The 25,382-nt window shown below is 38.6% G+C and overlaps 1 protein-coding gene across 1 annotated transcript in view; it reads right to left on the bottom strand.

Moving 5' to 3' along the window:
- Positions 1-417: 417 nt before the first annotated feature.
- LOC121411789 overlaps positions 418-25,382 on the bottom strand; it is a 53,409-nt gene continuing 28,444 nt past the window's right edge. Inside the window, exons 4-8 of the mRNA XM_041604646.1 lie at positions 13,033-13,250; positions 11,835-11,988; positions 4,937-5,051; positions 3,671-3,747; positions 418-3,030 (exon numbers count right to left, since the gene is read on the bottom strand). Coding sequence (XP_041460580.1) covers positions 1,943-3,030; positions 3,671-3,747; positions 4,937-5,051; positions 11,835-11,988; positions 13,033-13,250 — 1,652 coding nt within the window. The 3' untranslated portion in view covers positions 418-1,942. The remainder of the gene's footprint in view (positions 3,031-3,670; positions 3,748-4,936; positions 5,052-11,834; positions 11,989-13,032; positions 13,251-25,382) is intronic.

The following is a 25,382-nucleotide window of genomic DNA, read 5'->3' as shown; positions in this document are numbered from 1 at the left end:
AATCATAATAATGCCCAGTCGGATTGTGAACCAAAGAAATTGCAAAAATTCCAATATACAAATAATTATGATCGTACTAAAGAAACAAATATTGGTAATTGATCGCGATGCACACACTCAATTTCTACGTTAAAGTCGGCATTTAAAGTCATATGTAGTATTTAAGTAAGTTAAGTGAATAAAGAGATTGAAGGAGAAGAATAATGTGAAAGAGAAAGAAATGGAGAGGGACAGGGGCCGCGGAACGGTTTCCAAAGTGGGGGGGGCTGACCATGCAAAAATCACAATCCTATGGTTATTTTTACGTTTTTATACACGATTTTGGAAAAAAAAGTGGGGGGGGGGGCTGAAGCCCCCTCAGACCTCCCCCCCGCTTCCGCGGCCCCTGGGGGAGGGAGAAGATGAAAGCGGGGAGGGGTGGGAAGATAGAGATAGAGAAGTGTGGGGGCAGGGAGGGGAGAATGCGGATGGGTGTGTTTGAATGTGTAGGGTGTCTGAAGTTAGAGATTTGTATTTGGCTCGCATTTGGCGGCCTACTCGCACACCCCGGGCTCGCAGTTTTGAGAAAAAAAAAAAAAAGGTGTGAATTAATATTGGCAGTAACGATGTATTTTCTTCGAATAAATTAAAAAGAGAGACAATCACGGAAGGTAATAAAAAAAAACCAAGACTGGGATACGTGACATCTTAGTGGGCAGAGTGAAAGAACACTTCATCAAGATAGTAAAGGGGCGATCATACATCGCCGGCTTAGGCCACAGCACACTTCTTTTTACGACTGATCTACGATCCGATTTTGGACAAAACTGAATATTGATCATTCTCTAATAGAATGATCATATTTAAAGTTCAGGATTACTATTAGAATACTAATTTTAACATTTTAAGTAGTTGCAATCCTTCAGTTAAGAGCAATGACCAAATTGGCTAAATATCTTAGCTAATCGCACAATTTTTTTATGACGTCATTACGATTTTGAATTTAACTTTATACCTGTGAAGAGGAATGGAATAGCCATAAGAATGTATTGAAGTGTTCATAAGACGATTCGGAACTTTGAACTCTAGTTTGTTGCACGATTTAACCCTTTTTTCGATTGTTGTAACGGTCTATTTCAAAGTCGGGTCGTGCTGTGGCATAGATGGCGGTTCATGACTCGAATATTGCCTCAAAAATGGATGCAATTAGAGTACTTTATCACAGAGTATGGCCAATTCGTTTTCAGTGGGTTACATTAATGCAAGTGTTGCTTGGTTGGGCATGCACAAATTAAAAGAAATTGCGAAACATTGTAACCCACTGAAAGCGAACTGGCCACAATTAGAGCTCCTCGATGATTCCATCCACTAACCGCCTCGCCCCGTCACCGAGACCGTTGACGTTTGGTGTAGTGAATGGATGTGGGTTGCTTAACTTGAAAATATCTTACTTTTATGAAATGAAGCGAGGTATATTTCACTAAAGAGAATATGATTCCACTAAAGAGAATATGATTGACCGAGTTTGACTGTTCATTTCTTGTTAGCTTAGTCCAATATTAAGCATTCTTTGTAATGACAAATATAAAAATCCTTGAAAACTTAATTCCATAATATCCCATTTGCAGCCTTAATGTTGTGTTTTATAAATTATTTCACACCTTCATCCCACCCACAAGTACAAGCTTAAACAATTCGACAAAAACTTTGTTTTAGTAGATACACTAGATCAGGAACGCGTAAGTTGCATATTAGGATCGAACAGACCGTTTATGACACATTCGGTCGGATCGCGTTTTCGACGCCCATTCCTCGACGCATGGTGTCTACTTTTATCCTGCAAAGTATTCTTCCAAATTACCCATGGATGAGAAAATACTGTTGTTAATCCTTCAAAACCACAAATTATCGGGGAGAAAAGTTGTCACGAAGCTATCTTGTAGTTCATATCTCCATGAGATCATCAAGAACTCAACTGATCTGTACTGCGTGATTTGGCAAATCTGTAGCATGGTTTTCGAATTTGTGAGTTTTCGTAAATATGATCATCCGAAGAAGTAAGAATATCTTCTCCTTCATCGTCATCGTCTCTGTATGTTAACGGACTCGGGACTGTTCCGGGTCGTTCTTGAATGACGGGTTTAAGCTGCTGACACGAAATCTGTTTTGGATTGCTATTTGAGTCAGTTCTCATATCTGGGTTATTGTTCCGTCTATTCGTGCCGTTCGTTAACGAACAGCCATTGAGGATCACGTGTTCACTTTCTGATTCTGTACTCTCGGATTTCTCGAGGAGTCTTTGGTGAGGGCCAGACTTTTTGCTGGGAGGGACACGTTTCAGTCCGTCTGGTTTCGGCTTGATGGTCGGCTTCCCGTTCCGCCGGAACGCAGATTGGAGAATCTCCCTTGCTTCATTTCGACCACGGTTCGCCGCCGCCCCGACGACGACGGCTGCAGGCGTATTCGAGTTTATGGGAAACGGCGCCTGCCCGAACGGAAACAACCTCTTGCTGATATTTCTATCCTGCCACTTGGCCACGGAGTCGTTCACGTAACCATGTGGAGCATTGTTCAGCGCCCTCATCTGCCGTTGGACCATGTACTGTAATAAAAAACACTCCGGCGACATTTCGAGAGGATCGTCGCCGTTTAATCCACCTCCCAGCAACCCATTCTCTCCGTTCTTGTGAAGGTATTCGTATGGGTGTGAATAGTCAATGCTATACATGGAATCTTCGCGGTCAACTTGATCGACGTTCAGATAGACGTGTGAATCATCGCTACTGGTTGAGGATTCCAGGCTTCTGGAGTCTGCTGGTTCGGGTATCGGAGGGTCCGGAGGAGGACTGTGTTTCAGATGCGGGGAGGCGCCCCCAGCGAACCGGACGTGGTGCTTGTTGACATCCGGAGGTCTCATGGGTAGTGCCGGTGACGATGACGATGATGAGGGCGGCAATGATGCCGGAGGCGGTGGTGGTGGAGGTAACAGAGAAGGCGGAGGAGATGACGAGGATTCGTTTGCTGATGTGTTAATGTCTGATGCAGTAGTTACTGTATAGAGTATTGGAGAATAACAAAGGAGCGACAGTTAATAAACGTAAAGAATAACAAGTAGAAGAAAAAACATTTCATGAATAGAACATGTTTCGAGGTTATTCACATATAACCACATGTCTGAAAACTACATAGGGCCCACAGAGTGACAAGCAATCAAAGATGTCATAATTGGTGACAGAAATATTGGAAAATGCCTTAAATTTCTTTGTATAGTTCTGACCTGTACGAACATTGATAAAAGTGAAATATTTGTGGAATGCTGTCGTCACTTCAAAAGTGTAAGCGGAGGTGCCGTGGCCGAGTGGCCTAAGGCGCCGGACTCGTCTTATTTGAAAGCATTGGGTTCGATCCCCAGCTATATACGACGCCTTTGTCCGACTCCGTGAGCATGGCGTTTACTCGACAGAGCTCCTGTCCTACATTCAAATGGATTCAAATAAATGGAAATGCTATATTTTTGGTAACTAGGTGTGCACTTCTTATTCAAAAAATAAGGGGAAATATCAATGGGTCAAAAATCGTTTCTCTATAAGTCTATATTTTGATAAAACTTGAAAGTTTACACGATGCGTGACAGAATTTTACATTTTGATCCTACTACATGGTTTTCATTTCAAATAAACATGATACATACCTGTTGTAGGTTGGGTGCTGTTGGTCCCCAGTTCTGTCTCTTCATCCGAGTCTAATTCCTCACAATAATCCGAATCTCTGAAAGAAACAATCATAAAAGACGAAATGAATAAATAGAAATTAAGATTGAAATCTTGTGGGCTAATTTAAAGATTTGATTTTCGTTCTTAAAAAAACGTCTAAAAGTAAGCTTTTCAGAGCAACGTAAAACATAATGGGGGAAGGTAGACGGAAATGCGGACACAGCAGAAAAAACATCACTTTGCCTCAGGAATTCACGAAATATACGTCCGAAATAGCACATAGATAAACTGTAAAGATCTGAGCTTCGAAATATTTTCTGTCATTGCGTTCAAATGATTTACGTAATATTAGTGAAAAGTTCTTTAAAAAAATAAATAGCGTCCGGTCCGAACAAACTGCCTATCTAGGGTCGATATTCCAAATCTCATTTGAGTGTGACCTGGGGAGCGTTTCATGAAAGGACTTGTCGGACGTTTTATCCGACAAGTCCCATTTTATCCGACAGTTACCATAGTAACAGTGCCTCACAGCCAATCAGAGTCAGAGAAAGATGTCAGATCTGACAACTTGTCGGACAAAAATGTCAATGAAACACTCCCCTGGGCTCCGTTACACAAAGATTAGCGATCAATCGCTAAATCAACTGACCAATCATTATCAACGTTACACGCGCATTAGGTTTAAAATATTGACCAGGGACCAATCAGAGCGATTTTTTCATATTTGCAATTCATCGCAAACCTTTGTGTTACGGAGCCCTGGTTGAGGCATGTGATGACCAGAAGAAATATTTAAGAAGTCACTTTTGTATGCAATAAGAGACAAAGAGAACAAAGAATTGTGCATATGATCATAAAAAAATTAAAGACGTATAAGAATTTGAGGGGGGTGGGGGAGATGCATATACTGATTCATCCAAATTTCATTTACATAGGGGATTCCCCTAAATATTCAATTTTTGAAAAAGTGCCACAACAAAAAGAAAGGAACATTGATGACTGCGATATATAAGGGGATTAAAAAAATCCCAGGGATGCTCCAAGCTCTGCTTGGCGGGGAAACTCGAAAGGGATACCCCAAACTTTGAAGATTAAACCATGGGGGGAAATAATGGTAACAAAAAGGATTGGGATTTTAAAAAAAAGGGTAGAACATAAAGCTGATATGAGAACCCAAGACAAAGTAATACTAGTAAGCGTGGGAGGAGGAGGAGGAGGGGGGTTTCCCTTGATGCTTGACTCACCGTTTGTATTCAATCTTAGACTTATAGCGCCGCCTACGGATACTGCACACCACACAGACGCCCCCTAGTGTTATCCAGGTTGTTATGGAAACCACAAATAGGGCGATGACGTAACCTGTGAAGAGACATTAAAAGAAACACAAAGAAACAAATGTGAAAATAAGTAATATGATATATGAGTCAATCTTCGATTATTGTAAGAGAACGTGTAACTTGCCCGTATAGAAAGGGTTATGAAGAAAATAGAGAACAAATTGTCTCGTTGTCATGATGATACCCCGAATTCGCATTCGGGTTTTTAAAAGAGTAGTTTGTAGATTTCATTCCCACAAAGGTGTCTAGAATTATTAAATGGCAACATCATGTATCGCTGTATGCCCGGGGGGCCACTTCCATTCACGAGTGGATACCATGCGCGACCATGGGGTCTCGAAAAGCACCCTAAACACGTAATTTCCATATTCTGAAAATGCACCCCTTAACAAGTATTGGAGTGTGAAACCCTACCCTTAACAAGTATTGGAAACAAAACGATACTCTTGGCAAATATTCCCTGAAATGAACCCCTAAACAAGTACAGGAATGTTTTATTGTTACGGGTCCTTCGGTCGTCGGCTTTACCTTATTTGGTTTAGTACGACCCCGCCTTCTACATCTCGCGCAAATCGGACTCTAAACACTTAGTGTTGGGGCAAAAAGGACATCCTTTATAAGACATTTTAATTTTGTGCTATCATCCCCGCAAATTCGACCCTAAACACGTAATTTTCCTAGCGAAATAGATACCCTTTTTTCATTATTTTCGCGTTTTTGACACCCTTATCACGTTACGTACGTAACGTGCCCTATCGTGAAAAAGACATCCTTTTTACGTGTTTTTTTGGTCGCGCATGGTATCCACTCGTCAATGTAAGTGGCCCCCCCGCGGGGATCGCTGTAACACCAATGGTTTTTAATTAACCACCAAGTATGGTGTTAGTCATGGTAAAAATGGTGGTATCGATCTTCTCTCCACAATAGTAGTGAAGGTCTCAGACCGTGTTTAGGCAGAGGAGGAACCACTTTGTTTTTTCGGGACTCCATACCATTTTTTTTCTTGTTACAAGTCACTTCATGTCAATTTGTCAATCGTCGAGACTATATAACAGAATCCGAAAGACGTGCTTGCGGTTAGTCTAGCACAATCACCAAACATTATTATCAATGTATAGCTTGGTTAAGTCTTAATTCCTTAATTAGCCGTCATTGACGTAGAGAAGGTGGCTCCGCATCGCAGGTGCCTCCAGCGAGTCGATTTTTATTTTCAACAGTGATAATTTCTTATGTTTTATTTGACAAGTGCATGATGCGACAGTTATGATCTGGGCTCGTAACACAAAGGTTAACGATTAATCGCTGATTTGAAAGACGGATTCTGATTGGTTCCTAATCAGTCTACTGAGCAAATTGCGCATGCAACGTCGATCCTGATAGGCCATTTCATTTATCGATTAATCACTTAACTTTGTGATACGGGACCCAGGTAATTTCGTCAACGGACTGTTAATCTCCCATACGCCCCGTAACAAGAAAGGTCAAAGGCTAATTTGAAACTAGTATTCTGAATTGGCTACTGGTTCTCCTTTTAATCAAAATGCACTTGCAGAAGTGAGCCTGATTGGTGCAGCTTCTGCCATTGGTCGCTAGTGCCACGGTAGTCCAGATTGGACCTTGTTGTTTGGAAGTGCCCTTTCCCAAAAGCTAACATAGAGGGCACATGTCTCCCAATCTCTAATCAGCGACAATCCACTCATCTTCGCTCCCCACCACTTGGTGGGGAGCGAAGATGAATGGATTGTCGCTGATTAGAGATTGGGAGACATGTGCCTCATTGTTAGCTTTTGGGAAAGGGTACTTCCAAACAACAAGGTCCAATCTGGACTAGTGCCACGGCAACCGGGTCCGGCGAGAAATTTAGAACTCGAATTTCAGGTTTGAACGGGCACGTGGTCACATACACCTGTTCACATATAGGAAAGTGATTACCAGGGGCCCGTTGCATAAATTTTTTACCTGAGAAAACTCAGGTTGTTTTTACCGGAGTTTTTGCCCTGTGCTAAAGTCAATGGCGGAAATCAGAATAACCATAGTTTTCAGTTTTTACCAGAGTTTTCTCAGGTAAAAAGTTTTATGCAACAGGCTTCTGATGATAACTGCAGCTGTACAAGCTGTATAACCGCTTCTAATTGGTATAAATGGTACAACAAATTAGTATTACAGTTCGTAATCAAGGTAATTTTCTTAAAGAGGTGGTCGGGCGGACAGTATTCATAGCTTAATAAATAGAGTAGAATTCACTGAGACAAATGCTGAAAATTTCGTCAAAATCGGACAACAAATAGCAAAGTTACTGAATTTTAAAATTTAGTAATATTTTGTAAAAAAAAAACAGTCGTCATGAATATTCATTAGGTGGGCTGATGATGTCACATCTCCACTTGTTCTTTTGTATTTTTTATATGAAATTAGGTTTATTCAAATTTTTTCCTCCAAGAACTAGAAAAATTGGATTGACAACTGATTTAGTGCATTAGATATTTATTGCTGCAACTTATTTCATTATATGGGAGACATATTATTCACACAAGTATGAAGTAATGAAAAAAATATGATTTTATGTAATAACATAAAAAACGGAAAGTGGAGATGTGACATCATCAGCTCGCCTAATGAATATTCACGACGACTGTTTTTCAAAAATATTGCTAAACCTTAAACTTCAATAACTTTATTATCCGATTTTGATGAAAATTTTAGTGTTTTGCTCAGTGAATTCTACTCTGCGTATGAAGATATAAATATTTTCAGCCTGGACCACCCCTTTAAGCCTTAGGCGGTTAGGAGTTTCTTCCCCTTCCTTTAAGATTGGGAAGAATATACCGGCTATAGTCCTATGTATATTTCATTGTGTTAAGAGGACATAATTATGTGACGATCAAGGTAATGTGGTTCCCATTTGTTTTCACAAAGGGCCTACACGGAGAAGTAATAAACACGAAACCAAGCTTCAATATCTCCAGACTTTGCCAATGATAAATTCGTCGTCACAAGACTGTTACAGAAGAAGAGTGACATGGTTCTTACACAAAGTCGTGTCTATTTATTCTTGAACACTCATTTTAAAGGTTCCGACATATTCCCAAGAAAGTATTTCCATTTTTATATGTAGTCGGTTGATTCATGCATAGGCCCGGCCTATATAGGAATTAATTTGAAGGCACCGATGTATATAGACCCTGCAGGGATTTTTCAAAACGGTCAGTTTTTCATTTAGTTCATCCTAAACCAAAATTGTTTGACGATTTTCCTGGTTTGGTTCATTCGATGATACATTTCTCGTCATGCCGGGGGCCTCAACGCAGCTTGTCAGGCATTAGCTTACCTATGAGGGAGGGCAGACTACCCGCCCTGACAACCCATGCAAGGGACGTATCCCTGCCCCCCCCCCCCCCGACGAGTTACAACTGATCCCTGAGGCTCCTTTAAATTGAATACTTTTTTTTTTGCTTGTCACTTTTTTTCGGGTACGAAATCCTTTATTTGTTGTTGAAGACCTTTTTTTTGTTTGTCAAATTTTTTGGCGGACGAATTTGCCCCCCTTGGAAAATCCTAGGTACGCCACTGTTGTCAGGCAAACCATTTTTAAAGTAAAAACCCAATTTTCATCATCACCATACAGACAGAATTCTAAATGAATCTGTCATTTTGTTATCTAGATTTTCAATTTGATATTATGTAAATACCTAATATTCATCTATTACAGATATCAAATATTTAACAGTGTTTTCACTGCATTGACATTTTCATTCTCATGTAAAGCCTTTTTATACAGAAAGCATAACAGAACATTTAAAACGAAAAACATGAAATCAACGAAATTATCTTGATTTACCACAAATCTTATTTTGGAGCTGTTTTGTCACGTTTGTCACCTTTCTTGAATAGAATCTTCTTTATTTAGACCATCGCGTACAGAAAACCAATGCATGATTTTAATGTAATTAGTGTCCAATGCATGATTAAAATGTAATTATTGTCAAGCTCATAGTTGAAATAATTTCTCATTTATAATTGTGAAATCAAATCGGAATCAATCTTGCTGATTAATTGTCTGAAAAATTCGGCAGTAAACATCAGTAATATTCTATCCATCAATAGAATCTAACGAACATGACAATTGCAATGATTTCATCTGAAAAAAAAAAGATTACTGACAAACCTAAAAGTAAGTCGCCCCATGAACTGAATTAAAAATATGTATAACGCATGGTCCAAAGTCTTGAAAAATCTGTATTAAATTTGCTTCTTAAAATTCAACCCATTCACCAATTGCCGTGGGAAGGGTGCACGCACCTGAAATAGGTCACCCTTATACCTTTGCAGTTGGTATTAATCAAAATGAAGTTTGAAAAAAAAGATGATTGCCTTGTTTCGTTGAAATGTGGTTGTAATTACTGGGTATGAGTAAGCATGATTGAGATCAAACGGCTCTTCAATATATCATAAACCCAGTATTCTGAGCAGTTATATATGTTTAGAATTGTATAACACTACCGGAGAGCAGTAAAATAGAGTGAACAAATACAACCGGGCTACTTTGAATGGACTTGCACGTAACACACACCATACGAAATTTTGATGAAATGAAACAGGTTTTTATCGTTTATGAATTCAACTGGGGCGAGTAAAAATATTTTGTAAATCAGAACCACTCCGTTCCACCTTGCCTGTAATTTGATACCTATACAAACTTGATGACATTATCTACCTTTTTCATAAACAGGTTTATCACGAGTGGATTTAAACCGGGTCGGTGAAATTGTGCTGTGTCACAGTGTTGAAGAACGTGTTCACGGATTGCTTGAGGTACAGGGTGTATCTGCGCGTTGCTCCTAATACCGAAGGGGGAAAGATCTGCCTTTTCTTATTACCCGGCTGGTCTGCCAAAAATGTTCAAAACCATTTCAGTGTTGGTAAACCAACTTAAATTGAGTTTGTCAGGCTCCGTAGATTTGAAAGGAGATATGAACGGTATAGGGTATCTAAACTGTAGACGACTACAAAATTGTAGTTTTATCATTGAAGTGATGCATATTCCAGACGGTACAGAGTGTTGGCTTTTTTTCCTTCTCAGTGCCAAACTACATGGGTGTATTTGCAGTTGAGTGTTTAGAGGAAATGATATCAAAGGAGTAACTTTTCGAAAAGATTTCGTGAAAATTGGATTCAGGTTTTCCAAATACTTGTTAAAATTATGATATGCATTACGATTGTGTTAGACCGACCTTACGCAATTCCCTAGGGCGAATCTTGATTATATTTTATTATTGTTTATTAAACTATTATCTTTGAAGGTTTGCATGATAGTACAAAATACAGATTGCGTAGATGCTCAATCTTCACCAAGTGATTCGTCTTAAAGAACTGGATAGTTGAATGAAGAGAAAAAGTTTATAAGAAATTAAAATGGAAGTGATTGAGTTAATTGGAATCGGAAACTCTTCGGAAGAGGTACTATAGAAGATGAGAGAGGCCGAGACTTATATCTGTGAAAATAGGGATGAAATCCTTAAAAGGACTATAAATGAGACAAAATGTGATGACTTGGAGCTAAGAGTAGATGAGCTAAGGGGTCTGGGCAGCTTGACCTTCGGACTCTTGTCCTGATAGTCCCAACATTCCTTTTCAGGACTAACTACATGGTGACCCGAATTATACGCGAATTTTTTTCCCGTCAGTACTTGTGTACCCGACGCGAGGGGGCAGTATACCGTAGACGCTCTGGTAGCCGCCAGACCAATACCACCCTTCTACACAAACAGTTGGTTGAAAATGTAAAACACTGTCATTGGGCTAAAATGGCAATTGCATACTTATGACTAGATGTTACGGGATGACAACATAGTGTCAATAAATATACGATCATGTCCCAAATGCTATAAGAAGCAGTTCAGATTGTTATGAAATCTTTAACCATCTTGTTGAAGTCAGAATAAATAGATCCACACGCGTTTGATAATGAAATATGGTCTGATAAGATTTGAAAATACATGTGAGGGAAATATCGCGCGTAGGAGTAAATAAGTATGACACCTTAACGGGCAGATTGTATATCGTCTTGACTGCTTGGGGCCCCCGTAAATGGTTTGGGTTATCACTGATTCAAATGTTATGAATTGTGGCGTAAATATTACTGCAAGTCATACATCTTTCACGAGAGAATATGTTGAATGTATTGGCTAATACCTAGAATACGTTCTATTAAAGGAAGCGAAAGTGCCATGGGATCTCAAGCAAAGTAAAATCAAATTCGTAAGAAAAAAATGTTTATCGTTAAGAAGCCTATAGATTCGAGGGAATCTCGGAATGCATTTTGACGGTTCATACCATAGTCTAAAATACATTATGTAATTCAATTCATGCTGTGCAGTGTAGAAAAAAGACAATTCAAGCATAAAGGGGGGGGGGTTATAGTCTATCCAAGTAGTAAGAGCAGGAACATTACAAATCTTTAAGAGTTCGCTGGGCTAGTAGGCCTACTTATTTTACAGTAATGTAGGTAGGGCTTTTAATCTTCAGATCGACGTCCCATCCGGTTCCAACACTCTAAAGGTCACAACTGTACCTGTAATTAGACCAATATCTGAACACAACTACCTTTTTCTTTGACCCATGTCATAAAGAGTTAAAACTATTGCAGAGCTCGTTATGGTAACGACCATTGTAACAGGGCTCAGTAGCCAATCACAATGAAGGTTTTCATAGAAATTACAATGCAAAAAGAAGGAAAAAAAACCTTGCCAAAAAAAGTCATTATGAAACGGGCCCCAGTACTCAGCTCGTCCTGTGTTCAACTCACCTGGGCATTTACACGTCCCTCCATCCAGGGCACACGTACATCCTATCTTGCTAAGCACACCACAAGACGACCGGCACATGGCGGTTCCATTACCCGGTGGTAGCCGGTCGTATGGCCGTAGCGGATTCATCATCTCTTCACCGTCCGAATCATCCTATGATAAGAAAAAGAATGATGTGGGTGGAAGATATAGGTAAGATTGGTTCTGCTCCTTCATTTTCCAATCGAATCCATCTTTATATGCTTACGTCAGATTTTTCAAGATGCAATCGGTTTGTTAAATTGTGTGATGTCATTCATGTCGCTAGCTTATACAGTAAGTAGCACCAGGAAAGATGCAGATTACATCATCATAAGATATGAAAGAAGTGGCGTTACAAAAGGTTAAGGTCAGGCTTGATTCTGCTTCCTAATTTTCTAATCAAATGCATTTATGCCATGTCATATTTGCAAACACTCATTTGGTTTGTGAAGTTACGTGATATCATTCACGTTGTTCGATCCTTTGTTAGAGTAGAATTACGTCATCATTAGATGTGAAAGAAGTGGCGCTACAAAAGGTTAAAGGTCAGGCTGGAATGGCATCCACTGGTCAACGCTACCAAATAAAGATGAATTGGACCGTTATTATATTTGGACCTTGTGAATGATCTTTTAACAAGAAAAAGCGGCTGGCAATATGACATTTTACTCAACAGTTACTCCGAGGAAATACTTTTTTGGGAGAAACTTTCCAAAATTCATGAGAGCCATTTTTCCAATTTCACACTTCCATTTTCAACTGAGGTACTCTTAGGTCGTTTAGGCAAGAGTGCTTTAATCAAAGCCTCATTTTCTCGCTTATGGATGGCAATTGAGAAAATATTGCGGCAAAAAGGGCGCTTTTCTGAGTAATATTAATAGTAAATCAAAGATTAACCTAGCAAATGTAACTATGTCACTTATGACAAGGAAAATTTTTTCCGAAAAGTTAATGGACTTCCTCCTTTTAATTCATGAAGGCGGAAGAATTTCAATTGTATAATAGCATATTCAATAATGATTGAAATATAGTACTATATTGTGCTGTAGTCTGTTAATCAGTTTGTGATTTTCAGCCAACAAGAGGCCGAATGCCCGGAGACCAACAAATAGCCTGCTTAACAGCCAAAAAAGTCAGTATTCTACTGGGACTTCCCCGGCTATTTTTAAAACCCACCTCTGATGAGCTGCATGTGCCAGTGACGTGGTGACACACCTCGTAATGGCTGCACACGCACAGTCCCCGGCAGTCCACACCGTAGTGACCCGCTTCACACTTGCGGTCGCATCTCGGTCCGCGGTAACCCGGTTGGCAACCGCAAGTCTGGCTCTGCTCGTCGCAGATCTGACCGCGGTTACAGGTGACTTGACCGCAGCGGACGCGGTAGTTCGTAGCTGCAGAGATAAGAAAAGAGAATGGCGTGTTAAGATCATACATATGTGAATATAATTTATCTACAACATTGTCATGAAAGGACAGAATTCGGTCATGGGAATTATTTGGGGAATGCTCCTTAAGTCTTAATTCACAAGTATTAAATAACAACTATTTGGTTTCATTAATCCAGTTTTTGTGAAGCAAAATTGACATTTCTACAAGTTCCCCAACTGAAGTTGATTCAGACATCAAGGGGCAATACAAAGTTCACAAAGAGGTAAACAATTGTTCCGATGTATAAACGTTATTGCCCCTTGACAGTCCTCGTCGATTTAAAACTCCGAAAAAAAACGGTTCGCTCCAGCCCCGACTCCTCCGAGTGTTAAAAATGAGAATCTAACGATGACAGATCCGACACACTTATAGGGTTCTGATTCAGCTTGGAGTCATTGCATGTGTATTCACTCATGGTTTAAAAACGTGCTGGAAAAAAAGTTTCGTTGCCATGGCATCTGCAACTCATGTTCCCGCCGCATCCGGCCAGGGTAGCCTTGCGCTGCATTTTTAGCTCCATATTCGTCCGTTCTCGTGCTTTCGCCTATTGGATACAGGTTATGTCAGTCAACAAATAGCTTGAGTATTAATATAGTAACGCGAATGATCGGCGAACGAGAATGATACTTGTCCTTCTTTTACCGGAAAGTAACTTGTTGCTTTTAGATTAATTTTACCCTTCCTTATACCTTTCTCTCCTGGATCTTGTTCATTCATCCTTTTTTTCTATTCTAAAACCCAACATATCTGCTCTTACATATTTCTTATTGTAGAATCTCGCAATAGTTTTCTTGTCGATATATTCAGGCCTGTGCCAATTAAAAAAGGAACAAACGCCAAATACAACTGGGCAGTCCTCAACATAAAAAATGAACGTTGTGGCCTATTGTGGACTGAACCTATAAACTATATAGTTGCATATAAAAATAAGTACAAATCTATTCAGCGCTTCAAGATAAAAATTAACAAGATCTGTGCTAAATTTGTCAGTTCGACCAATTCTTCTTATAATACTGTAGACGCAAATGATCACGTCTGATTTAAATTCAATCATACTCTCATGCCCAAATAAAATGCTATACACGAAATATAAAAATAATGGGATCCTTCACATCTAACCATATACAGTCTTAAATTTCAATATAGGTGACATCTATTTAAGATGGTCATAAAATGATCATAATCTTTGACTAACAGCAGAAATCAATTAATATTTACGATGTATTTGAGTGTTATTTTCATTTGTTTAAAATCAACTTTACTTAATTTTTTTGTCTTGAATGCTTATCTCTCTATTTAACTCTTTCTACCTGTCTCTCGTTTCCTTAGTGCCAATGTCTCTCATTCTCTCCGTTTTATTATCTCGCTCTCTATCTGTATTCAATACTTCAAAGTTTCCCTTTTAGCTTTCATTCCATTCCTCTTTCCTTCCACTTTTCTCCACTGGGTTCGATCAGCGGACACGAGCGAGGCAGGTTCCTAAAATTATCCCACCGTGAGTCATTAGTTAAATTAGTGAGTTAGGGCAGACATTATAATTTCATGTTGTTCTTGCTGTCAGTCCCTTGATGGACCGCCTTGGTGAAGGGTGAGTTGTGTAAGGGATGTAGTAATGAAGAGAGGAAGAGAGAGAGAGAGGGAGCGAGAGAGGGAGAGAGAAAGAGGGGGAGATATAGATCTATACAAGATACAGAGATGACGAAAAGTAGGGACAAAATAAAAAGGGAGAAATAGAGGGATAAGATGAAAAAGAAAGAAGAGTGCGACAGAGAGCTAGAGAGAACTAGAATACACAGTAAAAACGCTGTTTAAATTTTTACACAACGCTGTTTACTATATGAACCTTACAGTAATTGTTTAAACAGTTTAAACAAGTGTTTAAATCTTAAACGGCAAAGTTTAATTTTCAATATCTAATCTTCAATAAATTAAACATGATTGTGCATATAAGGTAAGGTTCATATAGTAAACAGCGTTGTATACAATCTTAAACAGCGTTTTTACTGTGTATGAAGACCCTGTGCTTGCAGAGTGTAGATGCATAATGTGTGTGCGTGTTTGTGTGTAAGGGTGAGTGTGGGTGTGTAAGGACAGTGTGGGGGTGAATTTGCGTGTAAGGGTGGATGTTTGGGTGTGTGCATGCGTGAAAACAGCGTGCAAGTCGAGGAATAATGCTTGGGAATAATGTGCGTGTGTGTGTCTCCATTATGTAGAAAATAGCACTGGGTAGAAAGATGCAGCATGACGTGACAATGATGAAAACAAATTTGATAAAACATTAAAAATGTACCTCACCTCAGGGGTACAGCAAGAATATCAATTTACAATGCATAAAACTAATTTAGGCTTCAGTCGCTAGTCGTAAACGTATATGCACATCTTATTGAGCATCTGTAAAAATGCAAGGCAAAGGCTCAACGTACAAATATTCAGATTTATATATCAATTATACATATTTCTTTTAAATCTTAAGTGTGATAAATAAATTGATTGCTCTTATAAGAGGTGGATGTGTGATCAGCCCAAGACGCTACTTCGAGTATACTCTACCCTGACTGTATCCCCTCATCTTCAACATTCAGCGTTCAATAATTAGAGTATGACGTATGGGCTATTTTGAACGTGTTCTAGTTTGATAATGAAATGACAACAAGATGAAACCTTCATCTGACCTCGACCTTCAACAATTGGGTCAAGCTTCCAGACCTGATGACATTTTGATATGGACATGGTATAGGCTTGGTAAACGGTGAGGGAGAATGGTCATTACCGTGGAGAAAGATTGTTAATACAAGGGATCTGTTACACAACGCCCCGGCACACAGCAACCTTTCTCTACTGAAAATCATCACAGATTGGACTTCGCTAGGATGTGATACACACTGTTAGAATACTCAAATTTAACAATGTTCACTTCAGTGGCAGCAAACCTGGGGGGCGGAGGGCACAGTGCCCCCACTTTTTGAAGCACTAAAAAGTGTCTTTTTATGCACGAAAAGTGCCCTTCACGAAGGAGTGCCGTTGTACTATGCCCCTGTCACCTGAGGAGGACCCGTTTTAGGTGTTACCAAGTGCCCTTTCTAATAAAAGTGTCATTTGTTTAAAACGAAACAATGCCCCCTCTCGAAGGACCCGCTTTATGTAGATATTCATCGTAGATGTAATTTACACTATTAACATGGTCAAATTCAACAGAGAGGAGATAATTTAACGTTGCGTTCCACACAACTTTGGACACACTGCGGAACGCATTGGAGGACAATTTTATTTTTTCAGCATTTGCTATCAATGCCAGTTTGAGAGCTTTTATTACAAGGCACAGGTGTCATGGTTGGACGAATTAAAAAAAATAAGTAAGCATCTGCTGTTTAAGATCCTAGATGAGCAATTACAAATCTTTCTCTCTCTCTCTCTAAAAAGGGATAGATGGCAAGGCACTGTGACGCAAAAGCAGAAATCAACCGTAACACTTGCTAAGAGCGAAAAGTAACCAATCGAATTCGTCGTAACAACTTTTCAAATAGTTGCACGTCCCCGTGTAACAGGGAGGGCCAGCCTCGGATCTTGAAAACATGATAGAAGCAGGCCAGGGCTATCGTGGAAGGCGACCTGTTCCGGTTGACTATAATCCTCACGTCTACATGCAAGACTAATTACCAACATAATTTCCAGGGGATATCTGTGATGTACGTCGGAAGGAAGTCAAAGACAGCACACTGACCAGTCTCGACGATGATGAATTCTTGAAAAGAAAGTCTGTGATGATATCATAGAGAGGTGAACATTAAAGATAAATTCCAGTTCTGGTAACGATCTCAAAATGACTCTTTACAGAATCTAATATAATGACCACCCAAGTGTCTGTTTGTATGAATAAAAAATATGTGCCAAAGGGTTCTGGAAGAAATTGTGTAATTGCTGAGAAATAAGCAAAATAAGCGCGGATTCGGTCACTTCCGTCGGGTCTTTATTCCAGCAATAATAATACACTGTCCCACGTGTGCTATCTGTGTTGGTGATCTTCAGTGTGGACATTTTTCATGGTAGATTTCAAGATTTCACAAGGTTCAGTTCATGTAACTGTACCAGATCTAGATCCTCGATGATATACTGACAATTCTCTTCAACTCTAAACGCATTCAGCACACAGGGACAGCACACTGACCATTCTTGATGATGAGACATCCTTGAAAATAAAGTCACTGATGAGATCATAGAGAGATGAACTCTAAAACCCATTCAGCACACAGTGACCATTCTCTGGTTGGATCAAGTATCTTCCGACGAAGATCGCAAGAAAATCATGCACAATAATACATCAGGGGGGCGTTTCATCAACATTTTTGTCTGACAAGTTGTCAGATCTGGGGGCCGTTTCATAAAGCTGTTCGTAAGATAAGAGCGACTTTAAGAACGACTGGTGAACCTTTCTTACGCGCTTAACCATCGCCAATGTATATACCATTTACCACAAGAAAGGATCACCAGTCGTTCTTAAAGTCGCTCTTAACTTACGAACAGCTTTAAGAAACACCCACCAGACATCTTTCCTTGATTCTGAGTGGCTGAGAGGCACTGTTACTATAGTAACTGTCGGATAGAATGGGACTTGTCGGATAAAACGTCCGACAAGTCCTTTCATGAAACGCTCCCCAGATGAAAGAGGAAGGAAATTCCACGAAATATTCTAAGCTCAATATCATATTCAACATTATACAAAAAATTGAACTAAAATAATCATAACAATCAATGATAAAAACACAAATATTGTAACTTTCTAAAAGGTATAAACGTTTTAACTTTTCTATCATTTGACCAAAATCAAATGACTGTTGTCATCATGGTTCGTTTAAAGCCATTTCTCAAAGTTAAGCACATTTAAAAGTTTCGCAGAAGTATCATAAAAGGGGATTTTGAATTCGGGGTTTATGTATAATGATTGAAAACTCTAACTGTTAAGACATCAGTTGGAAAAAGAAAAAAAGAGACTTCATTTCGGGTTTGGAGCTGTGTCTGGTGTAAAAAAAATCAGTCTAACACTAACACCAGCTGTCAAAACCGAACGTAAAATCGGCCAATGACGCCCATGAATCACTGTCACGTGGTTAACCATTAAATGGTGATTCAGCAATCAATTAAAGACAACTACAGACAGAAGATGACGAAGTAACACTGGAAGTGATATATTTATGAGAACAGCCCATCTAAATCAAATTACTATTAAAGTAAAGAACATCGATAGTATTTTCTGTTATGGATTTCATTTAGGGACCGCGTTCTCTGCTGTGTTCCTTGATGATTTAAAGTAAGAATTCGCAGGTCTCGGAAATATATTTTCTACACCTTATTCTAATTCAGAAATGCAACATCAACGCTCTTCATTATGACGGAATGAAGAAATTTCTGGAGGGGGGGGGGCAGAATGTTAAAATGGTCAAGGCATACAATTAAGCCAATCGGAAAGGCATTTTGAGTTTTTAGATTGAGACAGAAAAATGTGGTGCACACTTTGATATGGATTTTGTAAAAAAGAATAAAAATAAAATAGGCATTCATAAAGATGTCGGCATCGTATCCCGTTCCCCATCTGCGCATGGATACAGACGCTGCATATATTGGGTTATTTCAAGTTCGGTGTTGACCTTTTGGTGTTGGTGTTATTTTTACAAGATTATAACGCCAAACATGAAATGAAGATGGTCCCAAAAAGTCAGTCACTAGTTGTTGAGATGTTATTAATGTGATCTGGATCAATTTTACAAACTCTGAATAAGTTTTGGAGCTAGGGGAAGCAATTCAAATTTCAACACCAACACCAAGGCCAACACTGGACTTGAAATCACCCAATGTTTTCAATCATCAAGTAATCTAAGCTGAGACTTCGGATTCTTTATTAAGTATTCAAGCATGAATGAATTGAGGATTATTTAGTTTCATGAATATAAATCTTGTGGAACAAACGAGCCTATTATTATATGCGTTTCATTTTTCTTGCTCGTCTATATCGAAGGTGCTACCTGTGGGAGCACATTATTTCTTATGCCTTTAGTCGAGTCTATAGTACCTGCTGGCTTCTCATGTTGTTATGGAAACATTCAGTTGCTATGTAGTTGAGCTCCCCCGAGTCTGACATAGCAGTATTGTAGCCATCCGTGTTCCATTGCATGTTATGAAGAGAGACACGAACATGGCGGTTACATGTAAGAAGATGGGATTAGAATGGGACAATTACCCCCCCACACACACACACCTCCCCGTCCCACACGCCTTTTCAAAATGAGATCTATCTCCGAGTTTATTTGATATTTATTTCTCTTCTCATCAATTTCTTTTTCACAGAATTGCTTCTAGCTTATGTACATTGAGTTCATTTAGTTTTTTACCCTTTTTCGAAGTAATTTGATTCCTCAACAGGCCTGCATTCTAATCTAATTGTTCGTATGATGCATGGATTTAGTTAATTATAGTTGCTTATATAGCGCTTAATACTTACTTTGTCAGAAGTCTCTAAGCTCTCTACAGTATATGCAGCATAATTACCCTGGCTTTAGCAGTGCAGCTGTTACGCGCGCTGCGTTTCAAGGAATAAATTCCTGCCAGGTACCCATTTACCTCACCTGGGTTGAGTGCAGCACATTGTGGATCAATTTCTTGCTGAAGGAAATTACGCCATGGTTGGGATTCGAACCCACGACCCTCTGTTTCAGAGTCCGGAGACTCTTCATCATCATAATCGTATGTTTATCATATGTTTATCTGTCGATTTTTTATGTAGCCCTTATATGATTTCAATAAAGAAATTCCACTCCATTGTTTTGCGGGGTTATTTTGACAATTATTTGACTGTCAAAGGATGGCAGCTCTCCAATAACCGTAGTATAAATCTCACATTCCCTCCCATCTATAGAATTTATGCCTGCATGTAAACATCGAAGAAAATTGCTTTGGCATATTAAATGATACCTAACAATTTCTTGTCTCGCAATGCTTAATCCCCCCTATCTACAATGTCCATAGACCCGCCATTTATACTGATCTCATCATCTTCCAAATATGCCATGAGGCCCCCAATTTCTGAATCAACATACCGTGTCATTCCCAAAGCCATTGGCTTGCGTTTGAAGATAAAACATGACTACTCATTCGAGAGGTTTATATCGTATGAAGACGTGAATATATTATTATATACTCTTGGGTATCAATTTTAAGTTTGAAAGTGATTGAAGGTGAATGGCAACGTACATATTGGTAGATAAAATTTCAGTCATAGGCTATTGCCTACATTACCTAAATTTGCAATGTCACCGACTGAACCCCTTTTTAATGAGAATTAAATTATGAGCATAAATTTATTCCAACAACTCTCTATTCATCAATTTATAAATCTATTAATTAATGTGTTACATCTATTAACATTACATTCTTCTACCTTTTCTGCTCACGCTATGACCTATTGAATTATATATCAATTCATTCTCTAAAATTCACTTACCAACGATTGGCAGCGTTTCGAATTCTTATTTATTCCTCAGATATTTCCTGACTGTCATACTTATTCAATAAATAATAAATTCATTCATTGAATTACTCATTAAAGGTCTTTATTTCTATTATTGATTATCTAAATCTGATACAAGAGCTGGGTAGTCCCTCATTAATGCCTTCGCGTGGAGCTCTTGGGCCCGTCCGAAACGCTTTTTAAAATGTTATATATGACTCTACGAACATCTGCTACATAAAAAAGTGTCAAATATGAGTCCAATGTTTATCCTGATACTGTAAAAAAAAGAAGAAGATGAAATGAATGTGTGTTGATATTAAAAACAATATCGATATCTATATCAGACAATGTTATCAAAATAACTGAAGAACGCATTTGGCCTGTCGTTGTCCACTCGCTCATAAAAGAACGCATAACTTTACTATGATGAGCTTTGTGATACGTTCCCCTAATGTATCGAATATGATATTTGTATGAAAGATTATGATATTAATAGGCACTCATCCAGTATATCTGTACTCATTGGACGCTGTCATAATATTCGTGACCTCACCGTTATAGAAAATTCACTTTGAAATAAAGCTTACATCATGGAATTTGACACTAGAGATGTTAATGATTTTATCTTTGAACATACAGATTATGACTTCTACGAAAGTTGATTTTGTTGGTTTGTAAGGTCTGAGATACTATATCTCAAATCCATCAATGCTGCTCTCTTTGAAAATACTAATCTGTTATTAGGAAGGTCTGTTTAATTCCTATTTAGTCCCGTTTTATGTCATGATTTGATTTCTATCTTCGATGTCTAATCCTTAAACTATAACTCCGGTATATTATTTCAGTAGGAATTCAAAGGCCTATCCTGCTTCTGTATCTCTTGTCTTATTATATTTCATCTTTTGCACCCTCTCATTTTCTTTCTCAATAAATCATCTCCATTACTATAATCTCGACGGTGAAACAGCTGTTTCAAACAATTTCTAATTTTCTCGGAAGACTATTCGAGCATTTTGCGATGGCTTTACGCGATAAAGTTGGGGCCTTGTAAGGAGTTAAGAGCTGAAGTATTATTAAACGTGTCGAATGAACGATCATGAAGGAATAACAGGAACCCTCGTTTGCAGGGGTATTTTCCAAAATAGAATGATTAGGGTGAGCAGGTGAAAAGACCAAGTGTCCCTAGCATCGATTGTGCGATAAATCCTGAAAAGGATTAGTAGAAGATTTAGTAGAACATGAATTACAGAAAAGTGAAAGAAGAAGGAATGATATATGGACATGGTTAAAAGGTTCTCTTCTTAAAAAATGTCTGATCAATGTGACAATGTATTCTTGTCTAACTAATTAAGGAGAAATTGTATTTGACGATTACGAAATTGAGTGTTCACTGGTCAGAATGAAAAGCATTTTGTCTAATGCAGTGATAATGCAGTGCAATGTAATGTAATGTAATGAAATGGCATGGAATGTGGTATAAGGTAATTTTATGTAATGTAACGTTATGTATGATACAATGTTATAATTATACTTGCTTATATAGCGCGTAATACTTACTTTGTCAGAAGTCTCTAAGCGCTCTACAGTATATGCAGCATAATTACCCTGGCTTTAGCAGTGCAGCTGTTACGCGCGCTGCGTTTCAAGGAATAAATTCCTGCCAGGTACCCATTTACCTCACCTGGGTTGAGTGCAGCACATTGTGGATCAATTTCTTGAAATTGATTTTTATGAAATATAAAAGAACTGTATTGGAATAAGATGTTGATTGTACAATGGGATGTAAGGTAATATAATGAAATATAGTAATAATAACAAAGAAAGTAATGCAATATTTCATTGTGCAAGTATGAGGGTGCGTGTGTAATGGAAATGAATTTTTGATATCATGGAAGTCGAAAATCCATTTTTGCTTTGCCCAATAATTGATTGTGAGCCCGGTAGCCGCTGTGCAGCGCCAGACCGAGGTGGCTCTATCACTTTAATTGTTGAACGCCAAATAGGAGTAACTCTCATCTTTGGACGTCTTTTGGTCAGAAGCGGCGGGTTGTGAGATTGACGCTCTACCAACTGAGCCAACATACCGCTGTAATGTCATATGATATAATTTATTTCATTGCTAAGTAATGTGAAAAGTGCTTTTGATACAGGTAAGTATGTAAAGATGAATGGAAACCATATATCATTATCAGTAGAAGCAGCAGGAGCATCATCACCACAACAAACACATTCATGAACCTACGGTGTAGAGATATTATAAGGTGTATATTCTCTTACGTGATACATCTGGCGGAAGCCATGTTGTGGAGCAGTCAAAATGTCAAACGCGATACATATGGCCGTGTTCATAGTATGTTATCACATTAAGACTATGGTAAAGGTAGTATATTTATCAGAGAAACCCTCACGCGGGTCGTAAAGTGTGGGAAATTTCCTTTCGAAAATAAATGGAAGGATGGGTATGAATCAACATAAATAAAAATCGACGAATAACGATTTTGTTTCAGTACCCATAGGTAACTGTTCTAAACTAGATTTCAGTCAAATCTTGGGTGGCCTTTCTCGAAAGAAGGCTCTTCATGACTTGTAGCTTACTTCGAAGTATAGACTGCTCTCCATTATATATGACTTTACTACTAAAATCCTGTCGTAGAGTAAACAAAATTAATATACATCAAATATTAGCACTATCGCAACATCAAAGTATCTCACAATGTGATAAATATAAAGAAAAAATATATATAAAAAAAACCAACAACGATCGTGAAAAAAGTTAGATGATTTATTAATTACTCTACACACAGCATCAAATTATCTTATGAAATGATGAATGTAAAACTTAAAAAATAGCATCATCGAAGTAGGAAAAAATGATAGATGATTTGTATACGAATAAAGCTGTAGTGTCATACAAGAAAACGCATCAATAATATATTATGAATGTTTGTTATATTCAGAGTGAAAATCTGAAAGTTAGGTAAGACTTTAAATTATCTATAGGGAACGATCGAACCTCTGACTTTTACCCCTCCCTTTCTTTCTCCACTTAACGGAAAACCCCCTTCCTCCTTAAGAGCTCTTGTCCTACAGATGACTATGAATCCACCCGTCAAATAGCTCCTCAGGAAATTGTTCTCATAATGTGGGGTATTAATCATAAATGGTGACAAAAATAGAATGGGATAATTTTACAGAGAGGGAGAGAGAAAGAGAGAGAGAGACGAGCAGCCCCAACATGACTCAAATTAAGCACCGCATCTCCCAGGGGTCCCCGTTCATTTTTCCGCAAAATGAATTAAAGAGTTTTAAAATGGTCCTGAAGTTTTGAGTGAATAAAGAGTCTTATCGTTCTATAATCTAAGCTGGATAATAATGGAAAACTTAAGGAGTTATACAACTTGACTCATCGACTATTAACTATTTAGTGGACAGAGGAGGACCATTAAGCCGTCATGCGGTAATTGGAAAGCAATGTTTCAACACGATATTTTGGGGTGGTGCTTTTTAGTTTTTACCATGGTGCCACATGGTGCAATCGCTGTATATATGCATCGCGATATTTCTTTTGGGGGAAGATAATCATTGTGATCAACGAAAAAAAAATCACTAATATTCAAGATTTATATTTCATGATTTAAATAAATCAATTGAAGGGTATTCTTAAGACATTCAATAAACATATAACATGTATAATTAGATCTCTTGAGACGCCAGAATTTCCAAAGCAGTTTCGGGATTTAAAAAAAGTCGAACATGAAAGTAATGAAGTAATAAGATATTATCACTAGAAAAATGTAAGTTTCAGGTTCTGTCCCTTTAACCACACTTCTCATGGATGTTTCATATCTATAGGGTTCATCAATCGTTCGACTTTCCATACAACATGCATTTCTTTCTGAGTGCTGTTTCAGAAAGAAGGTCCATTTTGAAGTTATACATGCCAAGGAATGCATTCCTTCGCCCCATCTTCTCTCTCATAATTTCAACAGCGAAACCGACTGCATGCAGACCGACTAAATAAAACACAGTTACAACGGCGAACTGACTCAAGCCCGACCAAATATAACACAGTTATAACGGCAAAATCGACTCCAGACCGACCAAATATAACACAGTTACAACGGCAAAACCGACCCCAGGCCGACCAAATGTAATACAGTTACAACGGCACAACCGACTCCAGACCGACCAAATATAACACAGTTACAACGGCAAAACCGATCCCAGGCCGACCAAATGTAATACAGTTACAACGGCAAAATCGACTCCAGACCAACCAAAACACAGTTACAACGGCAAACTGACTCCAAGGGCCCGTTGCAGAAAGTGTTGCGTTAAACGCAAGCCAAAAAATCAATCGCCGCAAGTCCCAAATGCGCGCTGTTGATTGGTTGAAATCAAGTTTCGCGTGATTTTTAGAGTTGCAATCTCTTTCTGCAACGGGCCCCAGACCGTCCAAATAAAATACAATATATTATTTCCTATGACGTAACATCAGTTTGTAAAGTTTGTTTCATCGGTGTGGTTGTAGCATTCGTCCATCCAAAAGCTATAGCCTAATGCTAAATTTACATTTTCTTCATAACGTTCTGAC

The sequence above is a fragment of the Lytechinus variegatus genome, chromosome 3 (assembly GCF_018143015.1).
Source record: "Lytechinus variegatus isolate NC3 chromosome 3, Lvar_3.0, whole genome shotgun sequence".
NCBI lineage: Eukaryota > Metazoa > Echinodermata > Echinoidea > Temnopleuroida > Toxopneustidae > Lytechinus > Lytechinus variegatus.
This window is presented reverse-complemented; position numbering and strand designations above follow the sequence as displayed.